At 40.8% G+C, this 20,801-nt stretch overlaps 1 protein-coding gene across 3 annotated transcripts in view; it reads left to right on the forward strand.

Annotated features, from left to right (window-relative positions):
• Nucleotides 1-20,801, forward strand: part of VPS13A (vacuolar protein sorting 13 homolog A) — a 150,099-nt gene that overhangs the window by 80,138 nt on the left and 49,160 nt on the right. For 2 of the 3 annotated variants that reach the window (XM_079995966.1, XM_079995964.1), the window contains exons 33-42: nt 2,193-2,500; nt 6,724-6,871; nt 8,161-8,311; nt 10,927-11,054; nt 12,424-12,596; nt 13,949-14,172; nt 16,466-16,698; nt 17,744-17,836; nt 18,244-18,600; nt 20,184-20,285. In XM_079995966.1, the coding sequence (XP_079852092.1) occupies nt 2,193-2,500; nt 6,724-6,871; nt 8,161-8,311; nt 10,927-11,054; nt 12,424-12,596; nt 13,949-14,172; nt 16,466-16,698; nt 17,744-17,836; nt 18,244-18,600; nt 20,184-20,285 (1,917 nt within the window). The remainder of the gene's footprint in view (nt 1-2,192; nt 2,501-6,723; nt 6,872-8,160; nt 8,312-10,926; nt 11,055-12,423; nt 12,597-13,948; nt 14,173-16,465; nt 16,699-17,743; nt 17,837-18,243; nt 18,601-20,183; nt 20,286-20,801) is intronic. The other variant, XM_079995965.1, reaches the window with a different exon arrangement.

Below are 20,801 nucleotides of genomic sequence, written 5' to 3' on the forward strand. Positions count from 1 at the left end.
TGCATTTTTGTACTATCATTGGGTTGTGTGGCTATGCAGAGAACATGGCTGTGTGACTGTCACGATGAGCTGTACCTTAAAATTTACCACTACACCACTGATTGGGAGATCCATTTCTGTTTCTCCTAGCCCATTTAATTGAAATTGAATATGAAACCGCAGGATCCAGGTGCTCTTGGAAATCTAAAAAAGATTTTCTAGATCCCTTTCATTTGGGGTTTAGGCTTGGTTTTGGCACAGAAACTGCTTTGGTAGCCCTGTATGATGACCTCTGTCAGGAGAGAGACAGGTGAAATATGTCCCTGTTAATTCTCCTCGACCTCTCTCTGGCTTTCAATATCCTCAACCATGGTACCCTTCTGGAGGATCTCTCCGACTTAGGGGTGGTTGGCACCACTTTGTGGTGGTTCCGATCCTACTTGGCCTTGTTGTTTCCAGAGCATGATGCTTGGGAAGTGCTCTTCAACTCCATGGAATCTTCAGTGTTGAATTCCTCAGGGTTTGATTTTAACCCCTTTGCTGTTTAACATTTACATGAAACCACTGACTGGGGTTATATGGAGTTTCAGAGTACGCTGATGGCACACAGTTCTGCTTCTTTACATTTACCGATGTGGCATTGGGTGTGCTGGACCATTGTCTTGCCTCAGTTATGGCCTGGATGAGAGCCTACAAAATGAAGCTTAATCCAAATAAGACTGAGGCACTGCTAGGGGGTGGTTCTGTATGCCAGATGCATAGGAGGTTGCCTGCTCTTGATGGGGTTACACTCCCTCTGAAGGAGCAGGTACATAGCTTGGGGGCATTGCTACTGCTTGAGGCTCAGTTGGCCTCAGTAGTGTGGAGTGCCTTCCATCAGCTTTGCTGGTGACCCAGCTGTGCCCCTATCTGGACAGGGATAGTCTAATTTCTGTCATGTATGCTCTGGTAAACTCTAGGTTAGATTAGTCCATGGGTAGGCAAACTAAGGCCCGGGGGCTGGATCCGGCCCAATCGCCTTCTAAATCTGGCCCGCGGATAGTCCGGGAATCAGCGTGTTTTTACATGAGTAGAATGTGCCCTTTTATTTAAAATGCATCTCTGGGTTATTTGTGGGGCATAGGAATTCGTTCTCCACCCCCTCCTTCAAAATATAGTCCGGCCCCCCACAAGGTCCGAGGGACAGTGGACTGGCCCACTGCTGAAAAAGTTTGCTGACCCCTGTTAGTCCAACACATTATATGTAGGACTGCCTTTGAAGACAGTTCAGAAACTGGTGCAGAATTTGACTGCCAGGTTGTTCAGCAGGCCAAGATGGTTTGAGCATATTACACTGATCCTGGTCTGATTGCACTGGCTGCCAAAGAAATAGATCCGAACGCAATTCAAAGTGCTGGTTTTGACCTATAAAATGTTTTGGCTTGGCACCTAAAGATATGTAATGAAGGCACCAGGCAAAAGCATTTCTCTATAACTAGGCCTTTAGCTGATCAACATTCTAAAGCCTTTAAAATGTCCTTGTTGGAGGGGCGTTATTGGTCTATTTTTGTTTCTGTTTTATTCTGTATTATGTGTTTTCATTTTGTTTTTGTTGTGAACTGCCTTATGATCTTTGGATGAAGAGCACTATACAAAGTTAATAATAAAATAAATAATATTCAATAACTTATGTTGTATCCCAGTACTAGTTAAGAGAATTATTCAAACTAGAGTTGGATTTTCAAATTTACGCTTGATGTTTATATTCATTTTAGCCACATTGATGTCTAGCAAAACCTTGGGGATTAAAATTAAGTATGTCAATATCAGTGAATATGCTTTCCTAGTTGTTGTGCAATGCTTAGATAATTCTTTGTTTAAAAAGAGGTATAATTTTGTTATAACTTAATCCAAATGGGTCTATGGTGATAGAAAACTAAAATTGGAAGTCAGTCTCTGAGACAAACATGATATTTCAATACCTTGTATAATGTTGCCACATGGTTATACCTTTTTTCCTTTTTATGTTTTGTTAATTTGTCTGTGTACCAAGGAACTATATAATGCATTTTATTTTTTCTCTCCTACTCTAAACATGTTTATTGCTCAACTGTGTGGAATATGGAAAGACAACACAGATAATTTGTAATGCATAATGAGCAAACTGATACATAAGTGATGTATTCTTGTGACTGTTATCCTCATCTGTTGCTGATTTCCTGTCCCCTTTCTAGGCTTTTGTAAACAATTTTCAGACAGCAAAGGAAGCAATTACTGAAGCCACTGTCCAAGCTGCTGAGAAAGCAGCTACTGGTGTAAAGGAATTGGCTCAACAAAGTTCCAGAATGGCGCTGGACATTAATATTAAAGCACCCGTTGTCATAATCCCACAGTCGGCAATATCTACTGATGTTATAGTTGCTGATTTTGGGTTGATCACCATAAAGAATGAATTCCTTCTCATTAAAACGTCACTACGATATAGTGTCCCACCTATTCTTGATTGTATACATGTGAAACTGAGTGACCTAAAGTTGTACAGGTAATATATAAAGATGATTTTCTAATGAATTATTCTAAATTAAGTTCAAAAGTAACAAAACTGAAGAAAATGTACTAAGTAAACACTATGTTCTACTTACAAACCAAAGTTTTAATTTTGCTAACTAATGTTCTTAAAGAGAGAAGATTCTTCCATTAGATGGAACTATTGAGGTCATCTGGAGGTTTAGGATGAGGTGTCATCAGTGTGCAGTGACACTGAACTCTTTTCCTTTTTATCTAATTTATATGAGGCAGCAGTACTAAATTAGTGCTTGGATGTGGTGTAGTTGACTGGATGGGGGCCAATAAACTCAGTTTCAATGCAGACACTGTGAAGGTACTGTTAGTAGTGAAAGTAAACCAAAGTGCACTACCAAGTGTGTAAGTTGCATTACTGAGAAAAGTGTGAAACCTTTGTTTCATTCATACACTGAAAAGAGAAGCACCAGGGTGCTAGATTTAATCTACAGTGATGTGTGTGGTCCACTCCAGTGACATAGCATGCGGGGTGAGGCTAGGGGGCTGTGGCCCCAGGCTTTTTTTGAGGAGGTGCAGTGAAACACCCACACAACAGGCTCCCTCATCAAGGCAGGAGCTGTGGGGAGGGAAGTTCCACCTTGGCATTCGAGGCCTGGATCCAGCTTCCTTGCACAGTGGCCCAGCACTGCCAGCTGGCTGCAGCTCCACTCCTAAGTCAGGCCTAACTCAGGGGTGGAAGTGGAGGAGAGGCAGCGGCGGCAGCAGCGGCAGCAGCACCCCTCTCTTCCACTGGGCTCTGGCATGCAAGTGCACCTCCCATGCTACGTTCTAAGGTTGGGATTAGATAGTCCAACCCCAGCCATGCAGGGCTGCAAGGACGCCATGTGTACACCCAGATGGGTGGCAGGAGCGGGAGGCCCCATTAGCTAAAGTGGTGCTTCTGGTTAAGAACAGTTCCAGGTTAAGAACGGACCTCCGGAATGAACCAGAGGTACCACTGTACTATGTATACATCTAGGCTATGTAGGTTAGATTGCTGCAGTGTGCTTTATAAAAAGTTACCCTTGAAGACTGCTTGGAAACTTAAGCCAGGTTGCTGATTGGAATTCTACCCTTTTAACTCCAGTTTTGGCAAAATCACTGGTTTTCAGTTCATTTCTGAGTCCAGTTTAAAGTGCTGGTTTTGACCTGTAAATCTTAATATGGCTTAAGAGCTTGATACTCAATGGAACATCTCTCTGGACATAAACCTACCTACCCAGATTTTAGGTTCACTATCTGAGACACTTTTCTGGGTACCCCTTGACAGAACTTTGGAGGGTAGATACATGGGAGAGATCCTTTTTTGTTGTGGCCTTTAGTCTATGGCATGCTCTCCTCAGTGACACTCACTTTGTGTAATGTCAGTGTGTTTTGAGTGCCATCTGATGACCCAGAGCAGATAGAAGGGAGAAGATTAGATAAACAATGAAGTGGGAAAGAATGGCAAATGGGACTTCTTTATTCTTTTCTTTTAATTTTTTTTTAAATGAAGCTGGAATGGTAAAACAATCCAATAACACTTTTACTGATATTAACAATTAGTGAGATAAAATGCTGAGGGAAAAACTGACGGAACACACAGAAGATTAAAAGTTACAGAAGCCTCAAAGAATAAAGCAAGCAAGCACAGGCAAAGGCTGTTACCACACCAACATTTGTTAAACAAACACATATACAGTTATGTAAGGTAAAGGTAAAGGACCCCTGGACAGTTAAGTCCAGTCAAAGGAGACTATGGGGTGCAGTGCTCATCTTACTTCAGGCCAAGGGAGCCAGCATTTGTCCACAGACAGATTTCAAGGTCACGTGGCCAGCATGACTAAACCGCTCCCTGTGCAACAGAACACTGTGACGAGTGCCAGAGTGCACAGAAATGCTGTTCATCTTCCTGTCGCAGTGGTACCTATTTATCTGCTTGCACTGGTGTGCTTTTAAACCGCTAAGTTGGTAGAAACGGGGACAGAACAACGGGAGCTCACCCCGCTGTGCGGATACGAACCGCCGACCTTCTGATTGGCAAGCCCAAGAGACTCAGTGGTTTAGACTACAGCACCACCCGCATCCCCTTTACCTTTACCACAGCTATGTACAAGCCCCAGAAGACAAGAAAAAGGCACCTTCTAAGGTCCACTCCAAGCAAAGACAGGAACAGAAGGAAATTATAGTCAGTGAGGACAAAACAGCTTCAGATTTAACAGATCAGGTTCAGTATTAGAATAATAATCTAAAACAGCAGGTGGTTCATCTGATAATTGGCAGGCACTAAAGCAGGGGTAGGCAACCTAAGGCCCGGGGGCAGGATCCGTCCCAATTACATTCTAAATCTGGCCCATGGATGGTCTGGGAATCAGAGTGTTTTTACATGAGTAGAATGTGTTTTTTTATTTAAAATGCATCTCTGGGTTAGTTGTGGGGCATTGGAAATTGTTCATTTTTTTCCTTCAAAATATAGTCTGACCCCCACAAGGTCTGAGGGACAATGGACCGGCCCACGGCTGAAAAAGGTTGCTGACCCCTGCACTAAAGTAGCATAATCACAAGCACTTGGCAAACCTTCCTGCAGAAAGCTTTCCACAGCTGGGTGACAACTGAGATGGTCCTTTCTTCAGTAACTCCACCTACTGCATTTTGGATGGTGGGATAACCTGGAGGAGGCCTTTGATGAAGATCTTAGTTCAAAGGTGTGATGGGCTCTCAGTGTCAAAAGAACTTCAGATAGGGCCTGGGAAACTATTATTAGTACCTAACAAAAATAGGATGTGACCCTACCAGCCTTGCTAGCCAAAGGGAAATAATATGGTTGGTATCTACCTGAAGGGTAACTTTCCTTTGACTTAGCAGGGCTGGTAGGGTTGCACCATCATTTAGTTGACTCTGGAATGAAACCTGTCCAGATAGGGCTGTAGCTGGGCCACCAGTGGAAGCTGGTGTACTCCACATCATGAGGCAGTCTGCCTCAGATGACAGTAATTTATTCAGGAAAACGTCAAAGTGGTACCGCAAAGTGAACCTGATGCTTCAAAGAACAGGCTTAACTCATCCAGTTAGAGGTACTACTCTTTAAATACTATCTCATTTTTTTTCTTTATTGAAGCCTATACAGTGGTACCTTGGGTTACATACGTTTCAGGTTACATAGGCTTCAGGTTACAGACTCCGCTAACCCATAATTATTACCTCGGGTTAAGAACTTTGCTTCAGGATGAGAACAGAAATCGTGCTCCGGCGGTGCGGTGGCAGCGGGAGGCCCCATTAGCTAAAGTGGTGCTTCAGGTTAAGAACAGTTTCAGGTTAAGTACGGACCTCTGGAACGAATTAAGTACTTAACCTGAGGTACCACTGTATACTGTTTATAAAATAATATATACTCCATGAAGCAGGTACATAAGTTAATAATAATAAATAATAAGAATTAAATAAAATAATAAGAATTAATAAAAACTTCAGTTTATTACAGGAATCAGGCACACTGGATCAGCACGTCCATCTCACTTGCAGAAGATTAAAAGGAGAAATAGATCAGTGCATCATCAAGATGCTAATGGCAGCACACTCCAAAGCTCCAGATGTCTCCATTCAGTGGTTTCATGTACTTGTAGATTTAGTACTGAAAACCACTCTGTGTTTCTGTTTGAAAGATGGGATAGAATTTTCAATAATAAAACAAATCAATAAAAAATATATCCACTCCAAATGAATATCAAGCATTGTCCTACACAGAGTATATTGTTGGATGTTTACACAGGTAAAAAACACTTAATGAAGTATTTCATCAAAGGTGCAATCCTGAGCCCATTTGCAGATATTGCAGTCCTAAATTTTTATATTTATATTTATATTCCACCCTTTCCTCCGACAGGCACAAGGCAGTTTACAGCTAAAATGGAAACTGTCTAAGAACAGGGGGAAAAATAATAATTAAAAAACAATTAAACTTGAATGCAGCCTTGTGATGCTGCTGCTGCTGCTGCTGCTGATGATGATGATGATGATTATACCACCCTTCATCCAAAGATCACAGGGTGGTTCACAAAATGAAAATACAAAATGAAAACACAAAATCCAAAATAAAGCAAAACAAACCAATATCCCCTTTCCCCCAGACACATTTAAATGGCCATAGAATGTCAATCAGCCAAACACCTGGTTGAAGAAAAACCTTAATTGGATTGTGACTATTTTTTCCATTTTTATTTACAGATCAAGTTGTATAAGTGGTTTATTGCAAAATGAAATACAGCTGCTGCAACCATTAAATCTTGAAGTTAGTGTTGAACGCAATTTAGCCGCTCTCTGGTATCATGAAATTCCTGACATTAAAATATTTGGACGTCTCAAGCCAATGAATGTAAGTTCTTAGTTGCAAAGATGTATATTCTTGCAACTATTGTCAATATGAATAGGAATTAAATGCAGGTTTGACCCCTGTCATTTCATATATCCCAATATTTCTTGTATCTTGTGATTTAGCAGCATATATATTGTTTGTGATTTGCTGCAGATGTTACTTTCTGTGAATGTAAGGAGTCTCTTCCATCTGTTTATAGAACAGAACATTTGAATACAACTCAAAGGTCATCAAGATTTGTTAATTGCTTAATGAACATTGTTATTTTGTCATCCAGGCATTTGTGGTAGGTTGAGGTGTATTGGATTGTATTTTTCTTGCTCCTGTTTTTTTTGTTTACATGGAATTCATGTTTGCTATATATGTTTTAATGTTCCCCCAGGAGCTTTGGGTGAAGGGTGGATTATAAATATAGTAAATAAACAAGGTTTCCATATATGGTACAAATTTAAATAAGCAAAAATATTAGGTCTTCCAGACCACTTCTGTATATAGTACAAAATAAATAATTAGTGCATGTTTCAGTGTTTGCTTATTCTTGGTCCCAGATTCTACAAGGAGAGATTGGAAGTGGGAAGTGTGCTTCATATTTGTATTCTTTCCTCCCTTAATCCTTTTATTGCAGGAAAAATGAGCCATAGAGATAAAATATTCAAATCAATACTCCATTTCAGTTTTATCCATGGACAGGGAAGGGAGTACATGAGCCCAAGATCTGCTCCTGGTGCTGCTGCCCCACCCCTTCGCTTTTGAGGGCAAAGTATAGTTTGAACAGTCCAAGATATAAGGAGAGGCAGAGCCTCAATTTCAATTTTTCTATTATTTTGAAATTTGCTATGTATTCAATAAATATTTTCTCCGCACAAGCATATAAATTTTGATCCCCCCCCCCCCATACACTCCAATGCAGTAGCAATGCATGAAGTGGTGGTGGAGGTGCATTTGCCAGGGCAGGATGGGGCAGGATGGTGATGTTGGAGCCCTCGGTTGGTGGCAACGCGCAAGTGCACACTCATACCTGGCAGCTGCAGGGTGCTGCCAGCCCAGTGGTCACTACCCTGCTCTATCCTTGCTCCTGCAAATGCAGCACTACTGATGCTGTTCTGCCCTCCTTGTCTGCAGCTGGTGCTCCTATACATGTTGTTGCTATTATTATTATTATTAAACTTAAAATGAATTTAGAATCCTTATTACATGGAAAAACTTTTTGATTCCAGAGGACCTGTAACATTTAATACAGTTTATATATACTCAGCCTGCAATTAAGAGTAATCAACTTCTTTTCAAAGCTGATTCTGAGTCAGGATGATATAACAACTATCTTGAGAACACTGAATGAAAATATAGGGGATAGCTCTGGCCCTCCACCTCCTGTACCAGAAAAAAAAGATGTACTAAGCATCCATAGTGGAACAGCAAGTGTTTCCCAGCATTCTGGAGGTATGTGTTTTAAAGTTTAAGCTACAGTTCAATTATCTCTTTCCAATAGAAGAAGTTATTAATTTAATTTAATAGTTACATGAACTATAAATTTTTGTTTTGAGTGAATTTAAATGAATATCTTACATAAAACTCACTTGCAACATTGGGTCTTGATCTACATAGTTTTACTATTTAATTCATAGACAAAATTCTGTAAATGGGTTGGTGAGCAGTATCATCTACAGTTGGTACGTCATGGAGAGTTACACCACTTTTGCTATATTTTGACAGACCCGTATTATATTTCATATATAGAAGCCTGCTCATATTAATCTTGGACAGTTTCTTTTGAAATCCATTGTTTACTTCCTTTTTAATGATCCAAACATTCTTTCTCACATGCTGACACACTGGGCACAGGTGTGTTTACCTCTCTCTATTGCTCAAAGGCAAGAACATACTCTCATCTCAGGAACTTCTAACTAGTCCATTCCAGGAAGCCACCTCAATTACGTTACTGAGTTATTGTGCAAAGCAGTAGCTTAGTTATTTTGCCATCATTTCTGATTTTGCTTGTGTTATTTTTCTGTTAGTTGTGTGTGTTCAGGACAGGTGATTTGTTTTGTGTGGCTTGTGCATGTTTGCCTCCTTTTGTGGGAAGGGATTCCTCCCCTTCCTGGAGTCATCACTTCAGTTTAGTCTGTGATTGTTTCCTCTTGCTAATACTTGCTGGTTGATAGCTTAATTAATTTTCCTGCTGTAGTTTCTTCTGTTGATTTCCCTGGAGTAATTTCTTCTTGAAATGATTTATTTCCTGTAATTGATTTAATAAGATTGGTTTTCCATAAATGATTGAATTTAATAATTAATTCAAGCTCAGTTTTGTGCTTTGACTGAAGGTAAGGCAGATGTTGGGTTATGGTGGGCCCATGAGGCAGTGGTCTTAGCCATAAGGACAACTTGTGCTGCTTCTACCTTTGTTCGTTCAACACTTATGCCTTGATGATGTCCTAGATCAGGAGTGAGGAACCTCCATCTTAGCGCACCAGGGGTTCCAGTTCGGCTTGCACACCCAACTATCTATCAACTGACATCACTGGTGATGTCAACTGATGGGCAGGAGGACAGGGTTTAATCCTGCATTGGCTATGTGTCCTGCTCCCAGCAGAGAACAGGATTACACAGCCAAGGCATCAGGATTTAATGCCCACTAACCAGCAGATGAGTTGAAGTTAATGTGCTTTTTAAAAGCACAGTTCATACGCTTTTTGGCAAGCAGGCAAGTGGAAGCAGCAGGATGGTGGGAAGAGTCTCTCCACCCTCCCCTCCACTGCTGCTCACTTGCTTGCCGGAGAAACAGCGCTTCCACTTGGAACCACGGAAGCTGCCTTAAAGCCCTTCTCAAAACAGCTGTTTGAAGTACCCACACCCTTATAACTATACTTCACAAAAAAAGTATGCAGATTGGTGGGCATCATCACTTGCTAACCTTTTTACTCCTATAGACCAATATGGAATTATTCCAAAATTTTCATTCTGATTCCTTGCCATGGATGCTCCTTCTCTATCAGTTCCTCTGTACATGGTTTAAGTTTTGGTTCCTCATGGCAGTGACATCTGCAAAGGAGTATGTCTGAGTTGAATGCTCTGTTTGTGGCAAAATACCTGCACACCTTTCTCAAACCTGAGTAGTGCTGAGGATTTACCTTCCTTCATCCGAAAGGTTAGTTGATCTTTCCATCACCAAGAGGAGCTCATCCTTCCTATCTTCTATCTTTTGCCCTTCCTCTATCCACCACATCAATGTCATGGAATCCTTTTAAAAATCTACATTTTCCAGACTTGTCCCTTCAGTCAAACTAAATCATTTGTGACCTTTTTACCATTGAATTACAATAAAGCAGTTGCAGCGGCTGTGGCCTTTCCCATTCACTCTCTTCTTTATTAAGTTTGTAGGGCTATTGCATGGATTAAACCTAGTATGTTTACTCACCATTATAAAATGTTTTTGTGTACATCTGATGAAGTGGCATTTGGGAAGCAAATACTGCAGAATGTTCTTCCTCTTAGATAACCCTCCCTATTGGTTCTGGTCAGCTTTGGAGCATCCCTGCTGGGTCCAGTATGCCAGGGTCTCTTGGGGTTATCTGAAGGGTGTGTCTCCAGTCTGTTATCCTAGACCCAGGGTCCCATACTAGATGTGCCTAAACTTTCTGCCATGTTCACATATTTTGCTTGTGGGTGGGTGCTGTGTATTTCTTATTTATCTTGCTTGGCAAAACATGCTTTCAGAAATGGGCTGCTTAAAAGTTCCTTCAAGATTGGGGGGGACTAAATCCACCTGAGTCCAGTATGGGCTGGACCTGTTGTGTGTAAGGAAAACAACCTTAAGAACCCTGTAGCCTATACAAAATCAGTTAACTGAATAACCATGTGTTAAGCAGAGTGTTTCATAACTGTCAGCATGGCAAACCTATTGCTCTGGTGATGGTCATTGATGGCAAAATTGTTTTATTTACATTCATCTAGTTACGTTTCTTCTCTTTGAAAATGCAGTGCATTAGAGACTATAACTTTTTCTTTTTTCTTATTATGGTAATTATAATTGTGTCTTATGTTCCTAATGTTTTTAGCTGGAGTAAGAATAGTGACATCTGCTGTTGTAGAACCACGTTCCTCAGTTAAGACTAAAATAGTACTGAAACTGGACTTCCAGATTGATTCCCTGACTCTAGTTTTGTACAGTCCAAATTCCAACCAGGTAAAGAAAACATAATTTTCTATAAAATAAACTTGGTGGGTTGGACCCAGATTTTCTGCAACTGGCTAGAGATATGGGACGAAACAACTACACCTTCAAACCTGAAAAATAATATAGGTTTGTACTAAAATGGCAGCTATTGCTGCCAATTGAGCAGAAATAAAATTTGGGATTACTGGAAATACTTTGCATGAAATGAGTAAGGTAAAGGTAAAGGTACCCCTGCCCATACGGGCCAGTCTTGACAGACTCTGGGGTTGTGCGCCCATCTCACTTAAGAGGCCGGGGGCCAGCGCTGTCCGGAGACACTTCCGGGTCACGTGGCCAGCGTGACATCGCTGCTCTGGAGAGCCAGAGCCGCACACGGAAACGCCGTTTACCTTCCCGCTGGTAAGCGGTCCCTATTTATCTACTTGCACCCGGAGGTGCTTTCGAACTGCTAGGTTGGCAGGCGCTGGGACCGAGCAGCGGGAGCGCACCCCGCCGCAGGGATTCGAACCGCCGACCTTTCGATCGGCAAGCCCTAGGCGCTGAGGCTTTAACCCACAGCGCCACCTGCAGTTCAGTTCTTTTGGCCTGAATCTCGATTGGAAGAGGACCAAATGGTCCACATCCTCCAGGAATGCCTGGAGTTGTTAAGCGTCCACCCACTCAATCACTTTGCTCAGGAATGGAGGGTTTGAGACTAGGCAATAATTGGTTTAATAACCACTTATTTAAGGGAGCCCAGGAAGACTCCCTTGCAGAGGGAAGCATTCACCACCCCATGGTGCCCATTGCTCAGTCCTGCCTGGCTTGCTTTTATGAGCCGGGATGAGCAAGGATCAAGGAGACAGGTGGTGCCTTGGCGCTTGCCCTTGGTCAACATTACAGCACTCTTGTTAATACACCAGAATACAAGCTAAATGGTCACTATGGAGGGAATGGCAGCAGGTAGGATAGCAGAGTGAGCAGGGGCACGGTCCCAGTAAAAATAAAAGTGAGTATTGAAGTGTTTTAAAACTAGCAAGTTTTTTTATATTGTGACAAAAGCAAGCATATCCCAATAGGGAACTTTTCATTAGGGTTTTCTTCATAAGTCCTGGCCATTAATGTTTATTTTCAAATGGAGCCTTTGTGTGTATCCGTTGTATGAACAAGAAGCCATGGGTATACTTTGGTACAACCGCATATATGTTATGCAAATCACTTGCACAAAAGTTTGTGAAACAGCACTACTAAGTAAACTGCTTCTGGTTGCAATTCTTTCAGTCCAACATTATATGATTTACTAATTAAGTTTTGATCTAATTGCAGTAACAGAATTTGTATTTTTGCAGAAACATTTTTTTTTAATTAATGCATTAAACTATCTATTTTCTTTTCAAAGCAGCCTACAAATCAGGGTGAACGAGATGGTCATTTGAAACTTGCAGAATTTAAACTGTTGTTAATATCAGCTGCTGTCAAAATGTTGTCAGATGGGTCAATGAATGCCTCAGTCAAATTAACAAACTGCACTTTAGATGATAAACGACAGACAGTCCAGAACGCTACACCAAGGTTGGTTTTTCCTCAATTTTATTTTATTAAATCAAAAGAAAAACATATAAAAGAATACTAAATTCTAGTTTATGACACTATAGCGATAGTACATAAAATACATATCCACTTTCATATTGTTAGCATATAGAGTTTGTATGTAGCAACTGAAATTAACTTTAGTTAATTGAAGTTTTGCTTGGAGCACATCTTTGGCTGAAAGGTATTTTGACTGAGACTTGGTATAAAATAAGAAAGCTTATGTTTACAGTGGTGCCCTGCAAGACGAACGCCTCGCAAGACGGAAAACCCGCTAGACGAAAGGGTTTTCCATTTTGGAGGCGCTTCGCAAAATGAATTTCCCTATGGGCTTGCTTCGCAAGACGAAAATGTCTTGTGAGTTCCTGCGGGGTTTTTTCCCTTTTTTCCTCCTTTTCCTAAGCCCTAAGCCGCTTATCAGCTGATCCGCTAAAAGCTGCTAAACCGCTAATAGCGCTAATCCGCTAAGCTGTCAATGGGCTTGCTTCGCAAGACGAAAAAACTGCTATACGAAGAGCCTCACGGAATGGATTAATTTCGTCTTGCGAGGCACCACTGTATTATGGTTATTATTCTTGATAGGGAAGGAGTTCTGTACTATTTAGTTGAAGCTAAGGTAAAGGTAAAGGTACCCCTGCCCGTACGGGCCAGTCTTGACAGACTCTGGGGTTGTGCGCCCATCTCACTTAAGAGGCCAGGGGCCAGCGCTGTCCGGAGACACTTCCGGGTCACGTGGCCAGCGTGACATCGCTGCTCTGGCCAGAGCCAGAGCCAGAGCCAGAGCCGCACACGGAAACGCCGTTTACCTTCCCGCTGGTAAGCGGTCCCTATTTATCTACTTGCACCCGGAGGTGCTTTCGAACTGCTAGGTTGGCAGGCGCTGGGACCGAGCAGCGGGAGCGTACCCCGCCGCAGGGATTCGAACCGCCGACCTTTCGATCGGCAAGCCCTAGGCGCTGAGGCTTTAACCCACAAAGAAACAAAAGAAGCCATGCTTGCCCCTTTGTTCTCAGAAGATAAATTCCTCTCACCTCTAGGTTCAGAGAAGGAATTTGAGGAGGAGCAGGAAGTTGTAACCTGGATGCAACCTAAGATTTATCCATCTAGACATCAGAGAGAGAAGTCAGCAGAGCAGTAAACTTACAGGGATAGTCTGGGAATCTGGAGATCCCCTACTCTATGTATCTTAACCCATGCAAATCCCTCTCAGAAACTGAGTGGAATGCAAACTTCTAGCACTTATTAGTACAAAGTTTTTATTGTCATGAAGAACACTATTGGGCAATGTAATGCTTTTCTAATTATAGTATTTGCTCTACTAACTTGTCTTTCAGAATGGTAGAAATGAAGCGTGAATCCGAAAAGAAAGTAATGATGGATATATCTTATAAGCAGGCGAGAGATGGCAACACTGTTCTTGACACAGTTGTTAATGAGACATATGTTTGTGCTAGCATAGAATTTCTTCTTACTGTTGCGGATGTATTTCTAAATGCTACTGCTGAAAGTGCCGCTGCGCAGAAAAACTTCAAGCAAACTTTGGCTGTGAAGGAACAAGGTAAGTGATCAGTACCAGGAGGACACTGCGGGTGCAGACTGAAAACCTAGTTAATTATAAGTATTTCTGTACTGCCCTATCGTAAATATCAGGGTGGTGTACAACAGTAAAACATAAAACACTACTAAAAACAAAACGCATAATCATTAAAGTGACAAGCTGATCAATTTAAACATCTGCAAAGGCCTGTTAGCAGTGCTATTTTTCTAGAAAAAGAGGTGCTGGAACTCATCATGGATGCCTCCCTCGTTCTCTTAGCATGGCAAATGGAGCCTACCTGAGAGGAGCCAGAACTGAGTTCTGGTGAGTTCCAGCTGGAAAAAAAAAGCCCTGCCTGTTAGCATGAAAAGGTCTTCAAGGGACACCTGAAAGTCAAAAGCAAGGATGTCTGCCAAATCTCTGCTGGAAGACTATTCCACAACTGTAGATACGGGCTTAACTGTTACTTTTCTGTCTTTCCTAATAGAATCGCCGTCTATCTGAATTTCTCCCTTCGGTTATAACTTGGTATATGTTAAACTCACCACATGACACCCCAACCCTTTTATTTTCATGTATTTCTACTTTTACATTTTATCTATCTTGGAGGAAAACCTAAGTCTTTATTTTTAAAGTACCACAAGGCTTATGTATGATAAAAATAATATGAGATACAAGATATACATCTTAATAGTGAGAACGATCTTAAACATAGGCGGAACCTTTTGACGGTAAAAGTTGTTCAGCCTGCCTCAGAAAGTGGTGGACTCTCCTTCTTTGGAGGATTTTAATCAGAGGATGCATGGCCATCTGTCAGGGATTCCGTAGCTGTAATTTCTGCATTTCAGGAGGTTAGAATAAATGATCCTTTGGGTCTCTTCCAACTCCACAGTTCTATGATTCTATCTTCAAAGGACTGGTCTTTTGCTGCTAAATTAAAGCTTTCTATAACTCGCTTTTTATAGCTAAATTATGTGATAGTTAATTTAAATTGAATTGAATTTGGAGTGACTTTCTGACTATATAGTCTAAGCACATCTTGTTTGGCAATTGACACCTGAAGGTGACCCATTCTTCTATCCCATTAGTGTTCCTTTCTCTCTGTTCATGCGCTCCTTTTTCCCTCCCTGGATTCCAAACTTCTTTCCCTCTATGTAGTTTCAGAATAATTAGAAAAAAACAGTATTTTATTTGATAAAAACAAATCTGTTGTGGTGCTGTAGTTTATCCTGACAGTATGGCTTTGGAAAAAATGTTGTTTTCCTCCCAGCTGTCTGAGAACAAATTAGTAGGCTTTTGTAATCTCTGTGTGTATACAGCACATTAAATCAGGAAGGATGACTTTTACTTGCTTTCCAGAAAGCCAGTAAAGGCTAGTAGAATAGAATATCAGTGTATTGTGTATAGCCAGAGGCCTTTACAATGTACAGCAGAGGATAAGAACAAGGCTTTCCTCTGGAATCACACAACATGACCTGTAAAGGTTTACAGCATAAGGTTTAAAATTAGGAAGCATTAGCAAATCTAGAACGGAGCTTCTTAGCTGGCAGAGCAAATTTGGCTACCAGATGTGTAATTTGAAGATCTTTTTCAGCTAAGGGTTCGACTGTCACTTCCTGGGGGGGTCGGCCTGAGAAGCAGTTAAGAATAGATGATTAAGAATTTTACCTGGGCATTGTATATAAGGAGCAAATCAGCAGGTAATGCATGTTATCCTTGAACTGATTGCATCCATAAATGCATTCGCTTTCCATATAGGGAATTCCCAGGTATCTCCCCTATAAATATGCTGAGGGCATCTGTTGGAACCTTAGTTCAACAAACGTCCTACGCAGCTGCAGGAAATTCAGTGTCTCAAAGTAATGGGACCTTGAGAAATTGATCTTGATTTGGGGGGTACCAAATAGAATAATGGGCAGCTATAATGGATGCTCTATCTTGATTGGCATCCTGGTTGACGATCCAGGCACCAGAGGCGAAATGCTCCTGCAATGAGGGGGAGGGCAAACTCTGTAAGGGCTTCTTGAGGAGAATCCCTTCTGCAGCCTGCCCTGCTGGCCAGAGGGGGATCTTTCCAGATTTAATGGTAACTGATCACTCACTGTGACAACAGGCGATATAGTCTAGCATTTGTTTGTCCACTGGGGGAAACTGAATGCTGGACAAGATAGACCTTTGGTCTGATTCAGCAAGGCCGCTCTTAAAATATTAACATTGGAATTTATCATCATTTTTACTTAAAAGCAAAGACTAGGGATAGATTGATGGTTGTGAAGTAAAACTGGATTAATTGTACTAAATGTTGCATTTTTAGTTTCTGTACAACCGGTATCCACAATGGAAATAAATGTTGTCGTTAAAAATCCTGAGATTGTGTTTGTGGCCGATTTAACAAGAAGTGATGCTCCTGCACTGGTGGCTACAGCACAGTGTGAAGTCTCCATGAAATATGGCCCTGAAATGTATAAAATGACAGCTGCTGTTAAAGATATAAAGGTGAAAGCCTGCCCTTTTCTTCCAGAAATGAGAAAGGGCAGTATTACTACGGTAAGATTATAAGATAGCTAAGGCAGAAATGTGCAGTGCTATGCAGATGTAAATTAAACCTGTGCTTATGGTATATAACAGGATGCAACATAAATGAGTCTCTTAAGACAATAGTTACCTTCTATAGTGACCCATAGTTCAGTGGTCCTTATCTGACCTCCTATCACTGCAGTTGAGGAGGGGCGAGAATGTTGCAGTCCTGCTGCTGCTGCATTTGCACCTCATCACTCTGCCTTGAAGCTAGTGATAAGAGTAAACACCCCCCCCCCACTGACTGCTACTGGTCACAGGTAAGGGCAATACCTGTACACTGTGACTTCTATGGAGATGTGCAACCTTATTTGATTACAATATAGATAAGATTATACTTTATCATCTGTACTGTGCAGTGCTGATGGGAATTGCACTTGTTCTGAGTCTGCACCCACATCGCAGACCATGAGTTTGGTGCTGCGTGTTCAATTCTCAGTCTAGCTCAAATTAACAGATAAATTACAGGAAAAGGATAACAAAGACTTTAAAAGAGAATGGGAACCATTTACAACATGTATGGAGAAACAACATAAAGAATTGGACTTACTGGCAGGGTTTGAATAAACAAACACAATTGAACATAACAAAAAGTAAGATTATATTGGGAAGATTTTGGGAAACAACACGCAGGGTGAGTAATATGGAAATAAAACAAAATGGCAATATGAGGGAAGTCCAGGGCAGGAAGGGCGGAAATATGGAAAATTTTGGGAGAAATATTGTTAGAGAATGTATACATGGAAAAACAAATAAAAATATTTTTTTTAAAAAAATCTCAATCTAACTGGAATTTGCTTGAACAGCACCATGTTGTGTGCTTGTATCTCCCTTCCTTCTAGGCAGCTACCCATAGATAAAGAAATTTGTCAAATTTTTTACAAGTTAGGATGCCTGCATTTGTTTCACAGACTGCTGTTTTGCATAGGAAATGTATATGATATTCACTGTGCATTTAGAAAGCATTTTTAACTGGGAAATTTATATTTTTCAATTTATTGTGATTTATATCCAGATATTGCAGCCCTGTGACCTCTTCTTTGAGATGATACAGTCAGGTGGAGATCCTCAGAAAGCTGATCTGTCAATTAAATCCCTCACAATTAAGGTACATTTAAAATTGTGTCTGGATTCATCCCTGGGGGAAAAGATGGTATTTTTTGCCTTTACAGACCATTTTATACATGTCCTTACACTTTTTTGTTTTTCAAGTTTTGAATCCATCATAAGACTAAGACGTCCCTTGGAAAACTGAACAAATAAGTTACTCAGAGGATAGTATTACATTGTTTCAGTCCTTCCACTGCCAATTTCAAACATATAATCCTATTTGTATACCTGCCTGGCGTTCTCTGGTCCATGGGGTCACGAAGAGTCGGACACGACTAAACGACTAAACAACAACAAATAATACTGTATTTGTATTTCTTCTAATATGTAGTGATTTCTTGATTCACTAAGTCAAATTAGAAATACGTAGTTCTTCATTTGAGAATAATCTTTTTTTAAACTTAGGTGACGCCAATTATCTTAAATACAGTAATAACTATTACATCAGCACTCTTCCCAACAAATGAGACTACGGAGAAAGACATTAGTCCAGTACCTCCAGATATTTGGGATCAGAAGAATATTAAAAATCTAAAAATGTGGTTTCTTGAAGAGTCAAGTGAAAATAAAGATCCTGCTTCTGTAATTGAGTTGGTCCCCACAGGAGAGACGATGAAAATGAGAATTGAAACTGTTGTCATAACCCTTGAAGCTGGGGTTGGCCACAAAACAGTGCCAATGCTATTAGCAAAGTCATCATTTTCTGGAGAAGTTCGAAACTGGAGTAGTCTGATCAATCTCTCTTCTCGTCTTGAATTAGAGGTGGGTAGAGTTTTGTTCTGTTATGGGAGAAAAAGGCAGACATTTAAAGCTGTTTTGTGAATTGTGTCCACTGCGCAGAAACTGTTAGAAACAGTATTTGCATGTTGGGTGTAATAGTTGCCTAGCTACTTTGGTAGTAAGAGTTCAGCTTTCCCCACAACATTTCAAATTTGGTAACCTTTTGGCACCAGATGGCTACTGAATATACCATTAAAGCACAGTATTTAGTAGTTCTGTCTTCAGATATCACATTGCAATGTATCCTCCTTGCCCAGAAAAAAATGGATTCAAGGTATCATGCAGTTGTGTAGGTCATTATGATGTCTCAGTGCATTAGGGCAACATGGCATTAGAGTATCTTTCACATATTTCCTTGTCACCTTGAAAACACATGGAGGGATCAAGCTGGGGTTATAACTTGAAATATAGTGTAGTGTTGTGAACGTGCCCACCAACTTTCACAGGTAGGATTTAGTTGGGAACAGTGGCACCACCTTGCACTGAAGATTGAGGGCCCATTGTCACGTGTGCGAGGCACACTTGTGACTCACACACACATGTGACATGTGCTTGTGACATTGCACAGTCAAGAGAAAGCCGGGCACTGTGGCGTACAGAGGGTGTGGGGTTTCCGCCCCTGAAAATGCCTATGTATGAATTTGTTCTATGTGTGAAGATCAGTGTATGCTAATCAACACACAGTCTTCACTATTCCGATGGCATGAGTATCACAATGACCGGTAGATTCTTATCTGCTGTATCCTTCATCCGCCTTCACAGCCGTTGTCACATAGCGCTTGTTATCTTCTGCCTGTTCTGCCATTGAAGACTTACTGGATCATTCTTTCTAGCTGCTCCCCTTTGACCTTACTGCAGTGGGTGACCCTACTGGGAGTATGAGACTCCCGATGGCTTCACTCACAGGGATAATAGAAACGTGCAAGCCCATTCACCATGACAAGGTGGTGATCCTATGAGTGAGAGGCTGGGCGCTGCACCAAGCTGTGCGCTCAAGCACACCGCGGTCAGGAGAAGGATGATCACAGTGGTGTATTCCAGAGCACCAGCACCCTGCACATTGAGGGGGTCCAAAACAGCTCAGCCTCCATGAGTCGGTGCCCCTGGTTGGGAAGCTTCTGTAGGCATGGCCAGTGCTGAATGTCTTTTTAGAATTAACTTATTCTTAAGATATTTTAGTGCTTTGGGATATAATTAAAACCAAATGTGTTACTCTAAAGCAGAGCTTTCCAAACTGTGTTGGCTGCAGTGTGTAGGTGTGTCACACAAATGCTTCCAATTCTTCTCCTGGGGCTTGAAAGGGATTAGTTCAACTTCCGGTTTGCTATTAAAACTGAATTACTGTATCACGAAACGATGTATATCTAAAAAGTGTGTCACCAACATTAAAATTTTTGAAAGCCTTCTCTAAAGTTTTTCTTCCAGTTGGGCAAATTAATAATATAGGAATAGTGATTGTCATACAATAATAGTCCATTGAGTTTTTAATAATGTTTTTCATTTTCATTACGTGCTACAAATGGATATCACTCATTGTACAGATTAATTATGTTTTGTATTTTTAGGTACATTACTACAATGAGATGTTTGGTGTTTGGGAACCATTGCTTGAACCACTGGAAGTTGAAAACACTGATGAATTCAGACCTTGGGTTCTAGAATTGAAGGTATACTTTTAGAAATACAAATTCATTTTGGTATAGGATAGATGGACTTTAATGTTTGAATAGGTGTTCTTCTTTCTCCATTTTATATAATATTTCAAAATATTTATTTATTTCCATTTATTACTCATTTCCAATATAACATATCAGAATGATTTAACAATAAAAACATAAACAAGTTCATATTTGTGATCCTGCAAACACATATACTTAAAATTCTTCATAATATGAGAACAATAGTCTTGTACCTGTTGTCACTGGGTAGAAATATATCCTCACTTAAGAAGTAAAACATGGAAAGGCACGCCTGTCTTTGAAGCAGTTTTAAAGCTGCATCCATTACTATGTACTGAGGAACCTGACCGAGTTCTGTTTTAGGCTGGAAAGAGTTATGCTGAAAATTTGCTGCTTCAGTCTACTTCATGTCATTTGCCAGGCTGCAATTCAGGAATTATGTATTTATCATGCTGTATTCTGTCCTTCCTCTTTCATGTAGCGTAGACACACTGCACACTGTAT

The sequence above is a fragment of the Podarcis cretensis genome (assembly GCF_951804945.1).
Source record: "Podarcis cretensis genome assembly, chromosome: 11".
Lineage (NCBI taxonomy): Eukaryota > Metazoa > Chordata > Lepidosauria > Squamata > Lacertidae > Podarcis > Podarcis cretensis.